At 42.3% G+C, this 19,048-nt stretch overlaps 1 protein-coding gene across 2 annotated transcripts in view; it reads left to right on the top strand.

Annotated features, from left to right (window-relative positions):
• KCNH4 (potassium voltage-gated channel subfamily H member 4) overlaps positions 1–19,048 on the top strand; it is a 178,108-nt gene that overhangs the window by 145,347 nt on the left and 13,713 nt on the right. The window contains exons 6-13 of one of the 2 annotated variants that reach the window (XM_083146902.1): positions 3,339–3,496; positions 3,970–4,177; positions 5,427–5,621; positions 6,796–6,995; positions 10,154–10,403; positions 11,584–11,798; positions 13,685–13,723; positions 14,008–14,375. In XM_083146902.1, coding sequence (XP_083003028.1) covers positions 3,339–3,496; positions 3,970–4,177; positions 5,427–5,621; positions 6,796–6,995; positions 10,154–10,403; positions 11,584–11,798; positions 13,685–13,723; positions 14,008–14,375 — 1,633 coding nt within the window. The remainder of the gene's footprint in view (positions 1–3,338; positions 3,497–3,969; positions 4,178–5,426; positions 5,622–6,795; positions 6,996–10,153; positions 10,404–11,583; positions 11,799–13,684; positions 13,724–14,007; positions 14,376–19,048) is intronic. The other variant, XM_083146903.1, reaches the window with a different exon arrangement.

Raw genomic sequence — 19,048 nt, 5'->3', positions numbered from 1 at the left:
AATATTAACACTCAACATTTATGACACATCCACACTTAGCACTAACAGAGAGTAAAGGGAGCTGGTGCTTTTGACTTCTAGATACTGTGACTTTGGGGGAGAAATGTATGAATGCTGGAAGAGAGATAAAGTATCAACCAATCAGTTCCTTCCATTTTGCAGCATGTATAAAGACAGAAGCTGATTGGTTGGTACTTTTTCTCTCTCCTTAGCAGACGATTGCATAGAATTTCTGCCTTCCTGACATGTTTTATACTTAAAATACAATGCAGATCCAGGAAAACACTTTTTGCCATGACACTTTTCCACATTTCTTCTCATATTCCCGGTATTACTGTATATTTGTTTTGTCCTAAATTACAGATACACAATAAGTGTTCTAGAAATCTGTTATAGTTGTTGCCCTAATGCAAGTTATTCAGGAATAGTACAGAGCACTGATTTAAGATATGGCAAAGCCAGGAAGTTACCCAGGGTGATACAGGATAGGTACAGTTAGTATACTGTACTTATATATTTGTGTAGCAGTAACTGTCATTTTTAAGCTTCAGAAACAGCAGGTGACAGGTGTAAATGATCATTTTTCTACATGATGGGCCTATTGTAGACTGGGCTGTAGTTTTGCAAATCTTTGGCAAGGCCACCCAAGCGTAGCGAGGCACCGGGCCTGCTGCGGGGCGAGCGCAGCGAGCCCGCAAGGGGGGGCGATCCACGTCCCCCCTTGTCGGGATTTCGGCGTTCGGGATTCCGGCGTCAGGATTTTGAACGCCGGGATCCCGACCACCGGAATCCCTTTTGCCTTATAGTAAGGTGCTCCATCATGCTGCAAAAGGCATTATTCGTAACAAAACTATACTTCAATGGTTGTATATTGTACACATGAATTGTCTCAGGATGCTGCTTTACTGTTGGCATGACCTAGGACAAGCTTTTCCCCTCTGAGAGGGGAATCCTAAGAGAAAATGACTTCATCCAGTCCTCAGCAGTCCAATCCTTGTACATTTTGCTGAATATCAGTGTGTCCCTGATGTTTTTTCCAGAAGAAAATGCTTCTTTGCTGCCTTTCTTGACACTATGCCATCCTCCAAAAGGCTTCACCTCACTGTTCATACAGATGCACTCAAACCTGCCTACTGTCATTCCTAAGCAAGCTCTGCACTTGTGGGGCCCCAGTCATGCAGCTGAATCAACCTTAGGAGATAGTACATGTGCTTGCTGAATGTTTTTGGGTGCCCTGAGGTCTTCTTCACAACTATTGAAACTCTCTCCTTGAAGTTCTTGATAATTTGATAAATGGTTGATTTAGATGCAATGTCCTTACCTATGAAGCCCTTTTTTGTGCAAAGCAATGATGACTGCACATGTGCTCTTGCAGGTAACCATGGTTAACAGAGGAAGAACAATAATTTCAGGCACCACCCTCCTTTAAAAGCCTAATCCTCATCAACACTCTTACCTGTGTTAACGCGAGAATCACTGACATGATGTCAGATGGTCCTATTGTTGCAGAGCTGAAAAATGTGGAAAATGTGGAAATGTTGATTTTGAGATTAAGTTAATTGTCATGGCAAAGAGAAACTTGTGCCAATAATTGCATATCATCTAATCACTGTTCATGACATTCTGGAGTATATGCAAAATGCCATCATAAAAACTGAAGCAGAAGACTTTGTGAAAATGTATATTTGTGTAATTTGCAAAACTAATGGCCATGGCTGTACATGAAAAATAAATATAATGATTTGCATACCCTCCAACATGACCTATTCCATTAGGTACAAAATGCTCTGTTTCTGGACTTCCTTAATTTAGGATTGCCTTCACCTTTGCTGGAACAACGTTATCATCACTGAACTAGTTCAACACAGGTGACTGCAATTATCAATTAAGAGGGAAGTCCAGAAACAGAGCATTTTGTACCTAATGGAACGGGTCATGTTGGAGGGAATGCATTTGTGCCTAGTTTATGTTGCTGCATGGCCACATATTTCTAGTTTATTTATGATCCCTAAAGATTTATATGAGGGGAAGCAGTAGCAAATAGCTTGACACTGATTAATATCTGGTAATATTGTTGGTGATATCTTAGCTTAAATAGATGTCTCAGCCACTTGTTTGTAACCCGAGAGTCCCACTGTACATGTGCAGAGTGAGGCTGCTAACCACAGCGCATGCTAGGAGGAATCCAAACAGAGAGAAGCCCATAGGCTTCTATAGGGTAATGCAGGAATAGCTGGCAGTACCCTCCACATTGTAGCTCCGGCATCAGGGCGTTAGTTCATCTGGAAATACTGTTAAAACCCCCCCAAAAAACAGCATTTCCGGTTTATTACTTTCCACCCAAGGTCCAGTTATAAGTACTATAACCAAGGGATAGCAGATACTGGGCCAGATTCTATAAGCTTCAAAAGTGATAAAATGGAGAGTGATAAACAGCTAGCCAATCAGCTCCTGTCTGACATTTTTCAAACACAGTCTGTGACATGGTAGGTAGGAGCTGATTGGCTGGCTGTTTATCACTCTCCATTTTATCACTTTTGAAGTTTAGAGAATCTGGCTCACTGAAACAAAAAGCTAGGTATCGGCCAGCTTTGTCAGCTACACCAAGTAAGGGAGGCTCCTGAGTATGATGGGCACTATAGAACATATAACATGCTCGATTTTTACCGACAACAGGAAAAGTGTGTGTGGCTTTATATACAGATGGCCTTTATATATGTGCAATTCATGCATACAGAGTTTTACAAAATTACAAGAGCCAGACAAGATGAGTGACTTGAGATAGAATAGGACATCACCAGTAAAGAAAAAATGTAGAGGAGGTCTCATTGAGAAATCTCCCCAGATTAAAACATTGCAGCAGTGGTTCCCAAACTGTGTGCTGTGGCACCCTGGGGTGCCTTGGAACCCTTTCAGGTGTTCCTCGGGTTGGTGATCAAAGACCATTTTAAATTAATTCTGGTCAATGTAATAGGCAAAACCAATACTTGTGGCTGCCAGTCATAAAATATGTGTATACTCAGAAGCTAATCTTGTCCCTCACTACATAATTAAAACTAAAGATGGCATTTAAACATAATTTATTTCATTTAGATTTTTTTCTTAATATCTCAATAAGAAACTTTTGGCCTACGGGTGCCAGGGATACAATTCTGATACTATAGGGTGCCGTGATTAAACAAAGTTTGGGAACCTCTGCATTACAGTATATAAAACATATATCAAAATACATATGATAATATATTGACTGATTCCTGGCCCCAAACACAATATAGTTTGAACCTGTTAGGGGTCAGGGTTGAAAAAAGTACAGCAAACCTTTTGTTCTACTCTTGCAGATATAATTTTGAATTTTCGTACAACCTACGTCAGTCACTCTGGACAAGTGGTGTATGACCCCCGCTCTATCTGCCTCCACTACCTCGCCACCTGGTTCTTCGTGGACCTCATTGCTGCTTTGCCTTTTGATCTGCTCTATGCATTTAATGTCACAGTGGTAAGAGGCTAATATGACAATCTATTGTTGTTTCCGTAATACGAGCTGTTCTGTGAGAAATGCAATGTTCGTTTAAAACCAGGACTACAATTGTAGTATAATTACAAGAGGACATGCTTGTAAGCAGAAAGCAGAAATCTATTATGAAAACAGTAATTCACCATAGTGCATGCATGAACACTATGTAGACTATATACATGTGCTTAGAAGAAGATTATTGTCTGAGCCAACCTGTGGCTCTCCAGATGCTATGAAACTACACATAATAGCAAAATTGTTGCAGTGCATGCAGGGAGTTGCAGTTTCACAACAGCTGGAGAACAACAGGTTGGCCAAGCCTGGTCTAAGAGAAAGTAAAGTGTTACAGAGAGTAATGCAAATGATAGACAATACAAAAAAATAATAATAAATAGTGTGTATGCAAACTATGCATTGACACTGTCTCTTTCTCTCAATAATCATGAACTTGGAAGACCTCTCTGGTCCATCTGCTGAAGACCGTTCGGTTGTTGAGGCTCCTGAGGTTGTTGCAAAAGCTGGATCGGTATTCTCAGTACAGTGCAATGGTGCTAACCCTACTTATGTCCATGTTTGCCCTCCTGGCTCACTGGATGGCCTGTGTTTGGTATGTAATTGGACGTAAAGAGATGGAGAGCAACGACCCGGTCACCTGGGACATTGGTAAGAAAAGCTAGAATTTGCAATGAAAGTACAATGTAAAGGACCATTTTTATATAAAAATCAGTACATGGAAGATCATTATCATGTTGACCTCTAATGCCCATGTCAACCTAATGGACGTCGACCAATAGTGGCTGTCAATCTAAAGCCCAGATCCCATTGTTAGCTACCCAACCACTTTCTTGGTAAAGAATTATAAAAAGAGTTTCATATAGTCCAGGCTATTAGTAGCTGATTGATTGGGACTTTGGGCCTTATTCTAGTTCATTCTTTCTGACAAAATCCTTCTTAGATGGACAAAACCATGTGCACTGCAGGGGGGCAGATGTAAAATGGGCAGAGAGAATTAGATTTGGGTGAGTTATTTTGTTTCTGTGCAGGGTAAATACTGGCTGCTTTAATTTTACACTGCAATATAGATCTCACTTTGAAGTAAAACCCCACCCAAATCTAACTCTCCCTGCACAGGTAACATCTGCCCCACCTGCAGTGCACATGGTTTTGTCCATGTAAGGATTTTGTCAGAAAGAGTGAACTAAAACAAGGCCCTTTGTCTCTCTCCACTTTATACCTAAGGTTTTAGACATTTTTCACTCAGTGGTCATCATAGTAATTAGTGACTTCTTTCGATAGAAGGTTCAGACCAAAAATTGATACAGTAACACTGTAAATGCACTAGAAGGGAAACTGTACAGTGGCATAATTGCAGTGAGTGTTATGGAGTGATGAATCACGTTGTACACTTTTCAGATCAGATGGATATGTTTTGGTTTGGTGATTGTCAGGAAAACTGTCATGTTTTCAGGACGAGGCTGGACTTGTATACAAAAAAATTTTGCAACCTGAAATGATTGGCCAACTAAGAGCCTGATTTTAACACCATTAACAACTTAAGGCAGAATGGCAAAACATACCTCCTGCTGCTGTCCAGGAACTTGTAGACAGTTTGCCAAGAAGGGTATCTGCAGTACTATTCACTGCACGTGGTGGACGTACAAAGTACTGACAGCCATAAAATCTTGTTGATCTATTTGCTGTCAGTGTCCAATCACTTTTGTCTACATTCACAATGACAAAAGCTTGCCAATATTCATAAATCTTGAGCATAACTGAGGAAATATCAGGAATGTACTAGTTGTTTAATCAGAAACACAGGTTTTAATGTTTACTGGATATTTGTATTTTTCAAAAAGTTTAATTACTGTAGAAAAACATACGCACAATTTTAACTGTTAATATTTTCTTATAGGTTGGCTCCATGAGCTTGGAAAACGTCTTGAAGTGCCGTACATTAATAATTCAGTTGGTGGACCCTCTGTTCGTAGTGCTTATATTGCATCCCTCTACTTTACCCTTAGCAGCCTTACCAGTGTGGGATTCGGCAATGTGTGTGCCAATACCGATGCTGAGAAGATCTTCTCAATTTGCACGATGCTGATAGGAGGTATGTGGGGGATGTGCATCTGGTCAGGATGGATGTTCCAGTCCAGGATATGTTAAAAGTCATCTCTGCATGGACATTCAATTAATAATTTAGTTGAAGATTAACATTTATCCATGCTTGTCGTCATGGCTGGAAAAGCCTAGGTTGAGAAAGGACTTTCACTAAGGGGGAAAAAAAACAAGTTCATGAGACCTAATGGTATTCTGAGATTCATTCAATTGAAAAAATTGACATCAATTAGTGGAGTAGAGCTTACTGGTCAGTATTAGACCTGCCCCTAAACATGTGACATGGATCTACACACTGCTGGGTATGCTTCCAGAGCATTGAAAAGATGCTCTGAACTGCAGTGCCACAGTGTGCCATTCCCGATACCCCACTAGCCAGATTCAGCAGCTGTGGGACACAGTAGTGCTGCCCTAAGGGCCCTGCACCTTAGTTATGGCATAGATTGCATACCCCTCCATACGGCCTTCAACCTACCAGCAGGGGGTGTGGTGCGCCACAGAAAAAAAATTTAACAAAAGAGGAAGTTCTGTAAATGAGCCTTTTTTTTTCCTTCAATCAATTCCTGAGGGGTAGGTTTATTAAGCTTGGTGAAATGATAATGTGTCTGGTTTTTATCACCGGCCAATCAGTCATTTTTCAAAAAAAGCCTGTAACTTCACAGTTAGGAACTGATTGGTCGGTGATAAAAACCAGACACTTTATTACTACACGAGCTTATTAAATCCGCCCCTGAAACCCCCACAAAAACTGTCAATTAAATATTTGTAACTTTAGAAACTATGAAACCACCTATCGGTTCCAAGAACAGCCACTTACGTGGTTTTAGGCTTATACAGGCTTCCACTACCTTAACATAAATGTTCGTAATCTCCAGTGTTCCTGTCAGGATCATTTATTAACACTGCATTTTGTTTCAACATTGGCTCTGAACAGCAATCAGTTGTCGTTGGCTGGTCTATGTTATATGCATGTTATACAATGAAAGATAGTTGTTGCTCTAAATTAGTGCAAATCTTCCAGCCAAATACAGGATTACACAAGGAAAAGCATTTTAACAAAATTACACTAGAATAAAACTACTGAAACTACTATTTGGTGGTTATGGGTTATTATAACACATATTAATTACCTGTGTGACTGTCATTATGTTATCTCACTCTTGCAGCCCTGATGCATGCCGTCGTTTTTGGTAATGTGACCGCCATCATCCAACGTATGTACTCCCGTCGCTCCCTGTACCATACACGTATGAAGGACCTCAAGGATTTTATTCGTGTTCACCGTCTGCCTCAGCAGCTTAAACAACGTATGCTAGAGTACTTCCAGACAACCTGGTCTGTCAATAATGGCATTGATGCCAATGAGGTAACTAATATTTAACAGACAAAAATGTAGCTAAACATGTTCTTGATACTTAAACTGAATATGCAGCATTACTGTACTTCAGACAAACATTTTTATAACATATTTAAACTTCCCAATATTTATTAACAGTTATTTTTTAACAGTTATTAATATAGCACACACTTATTCTGTAGCGCCTTACAGAGATATAGTTGAACATTCACATCAGTCTCTGCCCCAGTGGAGCTTACAATCTATATTCACTTCCACATGTACACGCACACACAGACATTCTAGGGTTAATTTTTGTCGGGGGACAAATAACCTACCAGTATAATTTTGGATTGTGAGAGGAAACCGGAGTACCTGGTGGAAACCCACGCAAGCACAGGGAGAATATACAAACTGCCATGGTGGGAATTAAACCCATGGGGTAAGATTTAATAGGATGAGAGATTCAGAAAGTGAGAGATTTTGTGAGAAATCTCCAGTTTTTTTAAAGCAGCAATCATTTACACTGCAAAATAAAACTGGTTTTGCAGTGTAAATGATTGCCGCTTTAAAAAAACTGGAGATTTCTTACCAAATCTCTCACTTTCTGAATCTCTCATCCTATTAAATCTCACTCCGTATCTCAGTGCTGTGAGGCAGTAATGCTAACCATTACACCATCCATACTGCCCATGTATATAACTAACCTATAATATGAACTTTAAAGGTTAGTTATACACAGGCCATGATTTTCAACAGTTAGATTGAAAAGCATAAAGCTGCCCACATGAAGCAATTCTGAAAGTCAATATTTTTGATCTCACAATGAGACATGTAGTTTGATGTAAATGTAGTTTGTCCTCCACCTTCACCAACACCCTTCTCAGTAGTTTTTTGTTTTTGTATTCATGAGCACCAAAGCATGGTATGCATCCGTAGCTATGCTAACATATTGTAGCTACAGTAGGGAAGCAGGACGAGGGTTGGAGGGGACCTTTTTCAGTTTGGCCAGAGTACATTATTATTATTCACCAACCTTTTGAATGATTTTTCCCCTGTTTGCAAAAATAAGTCAGCCTTAACTGACCTATATTTGCGGCATGCGACTCCGAGAATGGGGCGCGCACTGGCGTCATGTGAGATCAGCCACCCGCCCCTGAAAGGCATTGGCCCGCTTGCTCTTGCATGGGCATGCCTGGGCAATCACCTGGGTGCACCTACTGTTTTTGCGGGCACACCCAGGAAACACTGGGCGTCCCCATGCCACCCCCCCCCCCCCCCCCCGGTTGGCTCCGGCGTGACCCAATGATTGCGAATAGCTCAGCAACTATGCAAGGCAGCAACTATGCAAGTCGACAAAGCCATTCTCAAAGGGGGGCTGCACATGCGCATAATAGCGCATGCGCATGTGCAGTCCTCAAAACATTGGGAAGGGGCCGAACTCACACAATTGCGAGTCATTGTGAATCAGGCCCATAATGTAATGGCAATCAGCGGTCACTTTTGATACGTGTATGAATAGCTCCCACATATGCTAATTCTATAATAATGTTTTTGACATGGTGGGGGGTATTCAATGCTCCGGCGAGCATGGCAGCGATTCCTGGTTTGGATTCGTCGCGTGTTCGCCGTGATTCACTGTATCCCGCAATTTGTCGCTAGCCCACACTAGGGGCCTCAGGGGCTGGGGATGGAGTGGAGTCCTGGCGGGGGAGCACGCTGATGCCGCTGGGAGCCCCCACACAGCCTGAGGATGCAGAGGACGGGGATGGGTCCAGCAGCAGTAGCAAACCTCCGGCTCCTGCAGCCCCAGTGCTGACATCTGCTATCACCACGCTGGGGCTGCCGGAGCTGGAGGTCTGCTGCTGCTGGACCCGTCTCTCCCTACTGATCAGACAGGCAGTGTCCCGGCTCTCTCCCCTTCCCGCAGAACTCTGGCTCCTGCTCCCCTGGCAGTGAGCATAATAACCCCCTGGCAGAGAGCTGCCTACTAGTCCCCCGTCAGCTGACATCCCCCGAATCATCCCCCTCCCCCCTCCCCCCCAGCACTGCTCAGCTGGCTGTCAGTTCGCTGAGAAAAAAAATTCTAAATACATTAAAGTGGTGTTTGTAATGCGAAAAAATAAGCAAGATCCTTCAAATAAAAATAAAACTGATTTTTTTTACATCAAAAACATTTATTTTAAAAGTACACATTCCAGTTCACCTAAAAAAGATGTCAAATGCAAAATGATGAAACTCTGCGAAAATGACTGTGAAAGCAGTTCTCCATTCTAGCATTGAATACACTCTCTGCGAATTAGAGTCAAAATTCCATTGAAATACACCAGCGAATTGCAGCGTCTATGAAACGGAGAACTGCCCGGCATTCACTGCTCGCTTGAATGAATATAATTTTCGGTGAAATTAGCATGAGAATCCCCGCCCTCCATTGGCAAGGATGGGAGTTCGCCGTGGCCGCACAAAGCTTAAACATCGGCCCCGTGTGAATGCACATGGCCGTGCGAATGCACATGGCCGTGCAAACGAATCAGAATAAGGTCCATACTACTGTTGATTCCTTGAACATGCTACCCCCTGTAATGCTGGAAACATCTTACATATAAAGCCAGATCTGCATTATAATCATCCCATAACCCTAAGGGTTTATTATCATTCAGCGGTTCTATTTGATCGAGAACTCCAAGTATTTTCCTAAGGTCCAAAAGACACAAACAATCAAAATTAGCTTGTTCTATAAAGTGCTACGGAATATGTGTGCGTTACATAAATAACAGTAATAAATAAGTGTACCACAGCAGTGGAAATACTGCTCGTTGGTTAACGATCAGTCAAGCAGCCAGTCCTGTCCATGTAGGGACAACTGTGGGCAAAGGGTTATACGGTGATAGAAAGGTGTATCTTCTTTTTAATTACTTATATGTTAGTTGGGCGCCCACCAATCTATTTGCTTAGTTTTCTGCATCCCCTCGCTACGCTCGCCACGCTTCAGGCTCGGTGGCACGCTGCGCTCGCCACACTATATCAAATTAACTCCATGCCGACATGGATAGTGGGGGTATGAGCATACTGGGTGCCCAACTAACATATAAGTACCGCTTTTTATTCATATCACTCTCTAACATTGATGCTATAGAACAGCTGAAGTCTCCATACCATAAATAATGTGCTTTTGTTTCTTCTCTCAGCTGCTTAAAGATTTTCCAGATGAGTTACGTGCCGATATAGCGATGCATCTCAACAAAGACATTCTTCAGCTTCCAGTTTTTGAACCTGCGAGCCGTGGATGCCTACGGGCCCTCTCTCTGCACATCAAGACTTCTTTTTGTGCCCCTGGAGAATACCTATTACGGCAGGGAGATGCTCTGCAGGCCAACTACTTTGTATGTTCAGGTTCTCTGGAAGTTTTGAAGGATGATATGGTGCTGGCCATTCTTGGTGAGTACTCACAGTTAGAAGATCATTATAGCTAATAGACACAGAGCAGATGTATTAAGCCTTAACAAGAGATAAATACAAGTGTGATAAAGAGAGATAAACATCCAGCCAATCAGTTCCTTACTGACTTTTTTCAAACACAGGCTGTAACATGGCAGGTTAGCAGGTGATTGGCTGGATGTCAATCTCTCCTTATCACCCTTGCATTTATCTCTTGTTAAAGCTTAATACATTTGCCCCAATGTTTGTTATTTGTAAACACTATCACAACTATAAGCACTAACATAAAACCATATAACTAGGGCTTAAAGTGATCATGGAGAGCTAGTGGAATTCATCCCACCAGAATCTCTTCTGCACCATTTAGGAGTCTCGCCATTGCTACCATCCTCCCTGTGTGTCTCCAACACTGCCCATGTATCTTACTGCAGATCAACCCCACTATGACAACTCACCCCTGCTGCATCAATCCAGCAGCTCCATATCCCTATGTACCTTCAGTAGCTCCCCTTCCCTGTGTCCCTCAACCAACTCACCACTCGTTTCCCGCCTTTAGCTCACCTGTGTCCCTCTAGGAGAGTTCATACCTCTTCTGTTCCTCAAGCAGTTCACGTCCACATGTGTTCCTCTAGCAGTTCACAAATCCCCTCCCCCCTCTGTTCCTCCATCCACTCACTCTCGTTTCTGTACTTCCTGCTCCTGTGTCCCTTTATCCCCTTCTCACTTTCTTTTTTGCTTTATGCGCACAGTCCCAGCTCCTCTTTGTGGCTTCTCTTTACTGCAGCAGTGGTGAGAACATGACATCATGCTTCAAAAAAAGAGCCACCAGAAACAGAGGACAGCTTGGCAGGTTGTCTGTGGGACTCACTGAGAGCAGAAGTTCCTGGCATGAAGGGTGCAGTCACTGTGAAGGGCCATTGCATAGGCAAAACGAGCTCCCTCTACCAATACAATTCAGCCTTTCAATATATTGAGAACTAGTGGAATCAGAAAGGGGTGGGACAAAGTGCTTTCTGAGTGATGTGACCAATATTATCTGAAACTAGATACCTAAGAATGCAGAAAATAATATAAACTTTGCATACACATGACCTTGGTTGGAATGGAACCTACAGTGCTGTGAGGCAGTATACTAATAATGGTGCCACATTTATTCCTCATTTCCATGTGTCCCCTGCAGGAAAGGGTGATCTAATTGGTGCGGATATCTCCAGCAAAGAACAGGTGATAAAGACAAACTCTGATGTGAAAGCTTTGACATACTGTGATCTTCAGTATGTCACTCTACGTGGACTACTCGAGGTGCTGGAACTATACCCGGAATATTCCAGCAAATTTATGGCAGACATCCACCATGACTTGACGTTTAACTTGCGTGAAGGCAGCGAGACGGATGTAAGATATTGTAACATAACACCTGCATTCTAAAGCTTTTTTGCACTGTTCCAAAAAGTTAAATATAACATAAAACTTATACTATAGATAAATGTGTTTCTTATACTTTCTGCCCAGGATGACACCAAAAAAAGCTTCCACCACCAAAAGCTTTAAAATACAGACAAACGAAAAACAGTAATGGTGCACCCACTGGCGAAATGCGTTGAACTTACACAATTCAAATATAAATTGGTATCCAGACAAACCAGATATTAATCTGAAAAACTCAAAAGAAAAGACAGGACCATAGTGCAATATTGTATGACACTTGAAGCTGTTTTAATTGTCACAGGCCACTCACATGTAGAAGGTCATAAATGCGCATATCAATCAAGTCTTAGTCTTTTTCCTGGCCTATTAGACCTGCAGGGACTTTTGAAAAAACTAGATGGTGCAATATTGTAGGTAAAAAAAAATATAGCAATTTTATTGGTACTTGTTTCCTAGCACGGCGCCCGTCGGGGTTAATTGCATACCTTAAGTTAAGTTACTTAAGGTATGCGATCAACGCAATGGACGCGATTTTCTGTCAATTACCAGCCTTTATTGCCGGCAAAGAGAAAATCGCGTTGATCGCGTCCATCGCATATCATTATAATGGCATGCGATGCGATTTTACATTGTATGCCTGACCATTGTTAACGCCACTCCACTATTGACGCCAACCCGAAGCGTGGTGAGCGCAGCAAGCCCGCGAAGGACAGCGGTACGCGTCCTCCGACCTTTTCATACCCCCACTATCCATGTCGGCTAGAGTTGATTTTATATAGTGTGGCGAGCGCAGCGAGCCACTGAGCCCGAAGCGTGGTGAGTGGACGCGTAATACCTGTGAAGTAATGCGCATCCCCTCTTTACGCACGCCACGCTTCGGTGGCTCGCTGCGCTCGCCACACTATATAAAATCGACTCCACGCCGACGTGGATAGTGGGGGTATGAAAAGGTCGGAGGACGCGTACCGCCGCCCCTCGCGGGCTCGCTGCGCTCGCCACGCTTCGGGTTGACATTCATCGTGGGGTGGCGTTAACAATGGGGGACCATTTCACCCATGAGGGGGGGTATGCAATTAAAATTGGGGTTTCGGGGGCTTTTAACATTGGGCCTAATGGTAAAATGGTCTCAGGGACCATTTTACATTGATTCCAATGTAAAAATCGCGTCGATCGCATCGCATGCGATTTGGTTGTATGCGATGCGATCAACGCAATTTTTTTGGTCCCGATGCTTAAGATAAAAATCGCTGGCACCATGCTAGGAAACAAGTACCATTTTATTCTTGCACTCACAATGTAAAGGAAGATAAAAACATATCACCCGTTTTCAAGGGTACAGTATGTTCCGGATCGCGGCTGGTATACAGGACAGAAGTTCTACTTTGGTGCTCGCTGCTGCCCAAAACCCCGTCCGGTCCGTTTAATGATCAGTAAAACTTATACTGTTAACACTATAATCTGATACTATGGGGTTTATTCTAGTTCATTCTTTCTGACAAAATCCTTCTTAGATAGACAAAACCATGTGCACTGCAGGGGGGCAGATGTAACATGTGCAGATAGAATTAGATTTGGGTGAGTTATTTTGTTTATGTGCAGGGAAAATACTGACTGCTTTATTTTACACTGCAATATAGATCTCACTTTGAAGAAAAACCCCACCCAAATCTAATTCTCTCTGCACAAGTTACATCTGCCCCACCCGCAGTGCACGTGGTTTTGTCCATCTAAGAAGGATTTTGTCAGAAAAAATGAACTAGAATAACCCCCTTATGTTATTTTTACATTCATTAATATTATTATGAATAGGTTTGGTATATTATACATTTGTAACTTGTTTTTGTAACTTCTAGGGCTGCTATAGGTTTTCTCGATCTCCACGACTATCACAGGTGATGCATTTTGTCTCTTTGTTGACCCTCATTTCCTCTAGTGTTGTGCTGTGATGATATATTTAGTTTTCCACAGTCTGACTTTACAAGCAAATCAAAATTTTAAATGTATCATTCTCAAAATAATTTTGAAACAAATATTATTAAGGAGCCCACAGATTTGCTACTATTTAAGTAAATTTGGTCTACATCAGCCAAAATGGGCCACTAAATGGACAGTTGTGGGATCAGCTTCAGATTTAAAGAATTTCATCATCTAAATGATTTGTTGATTCATTTTCCAGCCTCGACCAGAATCTGGTACCACACCTGATAAAAAGTTGGCGTCAATACTAGAAGACAACGATGAGTCAGATGACTTTTTCCATCACTCCCCTGCTACCATGACACGTAGGAAACTCATGCTGCCAAACCTTAATAGCCCAGTGCGCCGGGGCTCCTTGAGCAGCCTACTTGGAGATGATCTGAGACAATTCTCTGCCTTCCGTCGTAACTGCCGCTCTCCAATCCGTAACAGTCATTGCCGAAGCCCTTCACCTCACTGTCGCAATACAGAAAACGTGTCTGATGCAGGTCTTGTTGGCTCACGAAAGCCGGCCAAGCTTCTCATTCCATCTCTCAACACATATGGACCACCGGACCTCAGCCCTCGGTGAGTTTTGTGTTTCCGTTTTGTTCTCAAGAAATTTCCATATTTTATTGATATGTTTGAATTTGTCCACAATTTTATGTCCATTAATCAGTGATAATTGCATAAAAGTATAAATGTATAAACTTCAAAATATGCAAATGTGTCTGTTCAAATTGTGCCGTGCTCCTGGTGCCGTTTGTCTCATGCTGTCATGCTAGCCAGCTCAGCATGTCAGGCAGCAGTTGGGGTGTGCTGTGAGTCAGACTGCAATATGTCGCTGATATTTGAACTGACAAAGGAGGCCAGGAAACAAAGTTCAGCTAATGGATCAGGCAGACTGACATGGCTCATCTTTGCTTAGAGGCCGAGCATACTTAGGAGCCTGCAGTGCAGGCTTAGGGAGGTAAGGTGGGAAGTAGCACTGACAGAGGGGTCCATTACAGAGGATCTCCCACAGATTAAATGCTCGGCTCTTGATTGTTCCCAAACTGTTTGTTTGAGTGAGGAAATAGTCAAAAATAGATTACAGAACCTAAATAGAAACAAATGTCCTGACCTGTATGAAATACACCCTAGGAAACTAAAATAATTGAGTTCTGTCATAGCACTACCAATACATCTGATATTTAAAGATTCAATAAACTCGGGACGGTACCAAGGGACTGGTGCATAGCTAACGTAGTACTAATATGGAAGAAAGGTAGCAAAACTAACCCTAAAAATTATAGACTGGTCAGCTTTACATTCATTGTGGGGAAAATATTAGAAGGAATAATAAAAGATAGTATCCAACATTTCTTAGAACAGGAGAAGGCGCTAAGTAAGGCTCATTTTTAAATTAGCTTCTATGAGGAAGTTAGTAGGGGGTGGATTTAGGGAAATCTGTTGATGTAATACTTCTTCGTTTTACTAAAGCTTTTGACACAGTGCCTCATAATAGGTTATTAATAAAACTAAAAGTAATTTAGAGTTAGGAGTTAAAATGTATAATTGGATTAAAAGCTGGTTGCACAATCAGGGACAGAGAATGATGATAAATGGTATACATTCCAGTTGGGGTAAGCTCCAAAGTGGAGTCCCACAAAGTTCAATATAAGGACCCACCTTGTTAATATATTCATTAGGTGGTGACACAGTGTATAAGATTGCAATATTTGCGGACGACACGAAATTGAGCAAGGAAATTAACTCAGGAGGTGATGTGGATACACTACAAAGTGACTTAAACTGGAAAGGTGGGCGGAAAGATGGAAAATGCGGTTTAACATTGAAAAATGTAAAAAAATCATTATGGGAACAAAAATTACATTAACAAGCTACGTATAGGCTAAATGCACTTTTTATAGGGAATTCTGCTGCAGAGAAGGACTTGGGGAACATCTTAGATGAAAAATTGGGTAATAGTGCATCCTGCTCAAGTGCAGCAAAAGTAAACCGGTCATGGCATGCATTAAAAGGGGAATGGATTCAAGGGATGCGATAGTGCCTCTTTACAAGGCATTGGTGAGACCACATTGGAATATTGTGTTCAGTTCTGGGCACGGCACCTTAAAAAGGACATAAATTAATTGGAACAGGTACAGAGAAGGGCGACTAAGCCAGTAAAAGGTCTCAATACACTAGAATACAAAGATAGGTTAACCAGGCTGAATATGATTTCACTGGAGAAACGGAGGTTGAGAGGGTGATATGATTAGTATTTTCAAATAAAAGATTGGGAATCATATGGAACGGGTGTGGTATAGGGTACCGACACTCGGGATCCCAACAGTCATTAGCCCGACATCGGGATCCCAACTGCCCGGACTCAGACAGCATGGTGAGGGCAACAAAGCCCCTTGTGGGTTAGCTGCGCTCGCCACGCTGCAGGCACGGTGGCTCGCTACTCTGGCCACCTATTCTATTCTCCCTTTATGGGGGTCGTGGACCCCCACGAGGGAGAATAGCAGGTGGCCGTCAGGCACTGTCTGTCGGAGTTTTGACCGCGTCTGGCACCTACAGTATATGGAACTGGGAGATGATTTGTTCACTAACAGGCCTATACTTAGGACACGCGGGCATGTACTGAGGCTCGAGGAAAAGAAATTCCGTACTGATTAAGGAAGAGGATTCTTCACTATTAGAGCAGCAAAATTCTGGAATTCCTTGCTGGTGGTTACAGCAACTACTGTTAATGAATTTACATCAAAACTGGATGCATTTTTGGCCACTAAGGGAATCCTATAGATATGACTTACTCAAGTCAGTAGTTACAGGTTAGGTAGGTTGAACTCGATGGACTAATGTCTTTTTTCAACCTTAATTATTGTGTTGCTATGTTACTAGTGCTGCCAGGAATTGTGGCTTCTGCCTGCTTCTCAATCACAGCTGTGGGCTAGGATCATCAGCACCCTTGGGTCCCTCTTTCAGTATTTGAGGTTTAGGGTTGTGTGCCCCTCTCCCAGGCCCAGAGGATGATCTTGTAGTAGATCAGCTTCCTCTCCTAACTCAATATTTTGCCCCACCCTGATTCGGCCTTGTTGCGATTGTGGGGGGTCTGCGCATGCGTGTATTTGCTCATGTGCAGGCCCACTCTGCGAATGCTTTTGGTAAGTATCACACTCGCTCAGGTGTCACATGGGTAGAGGAAGGAGGGGTGCGGGCAAGGGATGGAATCAGGGGAGCGGCAGTGTTTTATGCGCATCGCCATGAAAATGCTGGGCGTTCCCCTGGGAATACAGGCGGGGCATTCCCTGCTCGGGGTGGGCGACTGAAGTCACATGGTGTCAGCACCTGCCCCCTTTTTGGCGCTCCTGTTGAAATAAAAGTCAGTTCTGACTTGTTACCAAAGAGGAGATAAATCATTTGAAGATTGGTGACCATTGAATCGGCAGCATGCGTATTTTAGTTATTAAAATGTTTCTTGGTGTAGTCTTATTTATATACTTATAATAAATCATTACAACATGGAAACATCAAGGCTATTTTATAATGTAGCTTTATTTTAAAAAATACATAAATTGTACCTTAAATGTGCAAAATATGTCTATTGCAAATATAGTCTGTGGCCTGGTTTCTACCCGAGAAAAAAATTGGTATATATATATATATATATATATATATATATATATTTGTGCTGTGTGTCCGGCACTCTAGATTAGCAGACAGCAACTCCCGGTGTCCTTGCCTCAGGTGAATAGATACAGTCAATGGGTCATAGCAAATGACCAGGCCGGCACTCAGGAGGTTAACAACCAGTAAATAACGACACTACACCATTGCAGATGTGGTCAACGTTTCTGAGGCGATTTATTGCCTCTTTCGTCAGGACATACAGTGTATACAAAAGAAATAAGACATTTTATAGCTTACCCGACACCCAGTCACCTCCCATGTGCGTCCACGCCGCTCACGGCGGTTGTCCCGCTGACGTCATAACAGTGCTGCACGCTACTGTCAGTCAGCAGACTGCCCCGGGGGCGTGACGACGCCTAAAACAGTTGCTATAGAAACCACCTAATGAAATGAACGGATATATACATAAGAAGTTATTACATGAGACAGCTATATTAAATCAGCAAAAAAAATTTGTTTCAATTAATTAATCTAGCAGCTGGTTTGCAGTAAAGCGGCATATATACAAAAACAGCAAAAGATTAAAATACATATGTTAGACGGCTCGTATCATTACAAAAAGCATCTGAGAGACAAGAGCTCATTCATTCCCCCCGGGTAGACAGTTTGGAGCCTATCAATCCACTGTGCTTCTCGTTGTAACAAAATTTTATTGCGATCACCTCCCCGTGTGGAGGGGGGTATCCAATCTATGATTTTACATCTCAGGGAAGCAATAGAGTGGTTGAACTCCCTGCAGTGCCTGGCCACAGGTTGGTCACTAGAAGAGCCTTCCAAGGCTTTTCTAATGTTGGATCTGTGGAGGGCAAATCTTTCTTTAAAGGGGCGGATAGTTTTCCCCACATAAAGTTTGCCACAGGGGCATTTTAAATAATATACAACAAAAGAGCTGGTACAGGTCATGGGGTACCGGATCATATATTTTTTGCCAGAGTGGGGATGAGTAAACGTATCTCCTACCTCCAACGCATGGCAGGTGATACAGCCCAGACAACGATAGTTGCCTGGCTTGCGGGAGAGGAAGTGGGCAGGAGTTTTAGTGGTTTTAAAATTCGAGATATCGTTGTGTACCAACCATTGCTTTAGATTTTTACCCCTGCGGTATGTAGGCATGATTCTTTTATCTTTGAAGATTTTTAGAGATGAATCACCACTGACCATAGGCCAGATAGATTTAGCTTTTTTGACCAATTCATCCGCATTAGTAGTAAAATTTATGGGAAAAATGATTTTATTTTCTTGTTTATTAGAACCACAGTTAGTGCTTGTACTTGTAAGGGACAAGCAATGTATTTTATCTCGAGCCTGTAAGAGACTTTCTTTACTGTAGCCTCTTTGCAAGAATTTTAACATCAGGGAATCCATTACTACCTCTGCTAATTTGGGGTCAGTGCAAATCCGCCAAATTCTCAAAAACTGAGAATAGGGTAATCCCTTTATGAGGGCAGGGGGATGGTGGCTGCCTGCTTGTAACAAAGTGTTTCTCTCTACTTGTTTGTGATACAGAGCAGTTTTAATGGAAGAATATATATATATATGTATTTAAAAAAAAAACCTTTATAGCTACAAACAAAATAATG

Source organism: Crinia signifera, chromosome 6 (genome assembly GCF_055691185.1).
Source record: "Crinia signifera chromosome 6, ASM5569118v1, whole genome shotgun sequence".
NCBI lineage: Eukaryota > Metazoa > Chordata > Amphibia > Anura > Myobatrachidae > Crinia > Crinia signifera.
Note: the sequence above shows the minus strand (reverse complement) of the source record. Positions and strands in the feature narration are given on the sequence as shown.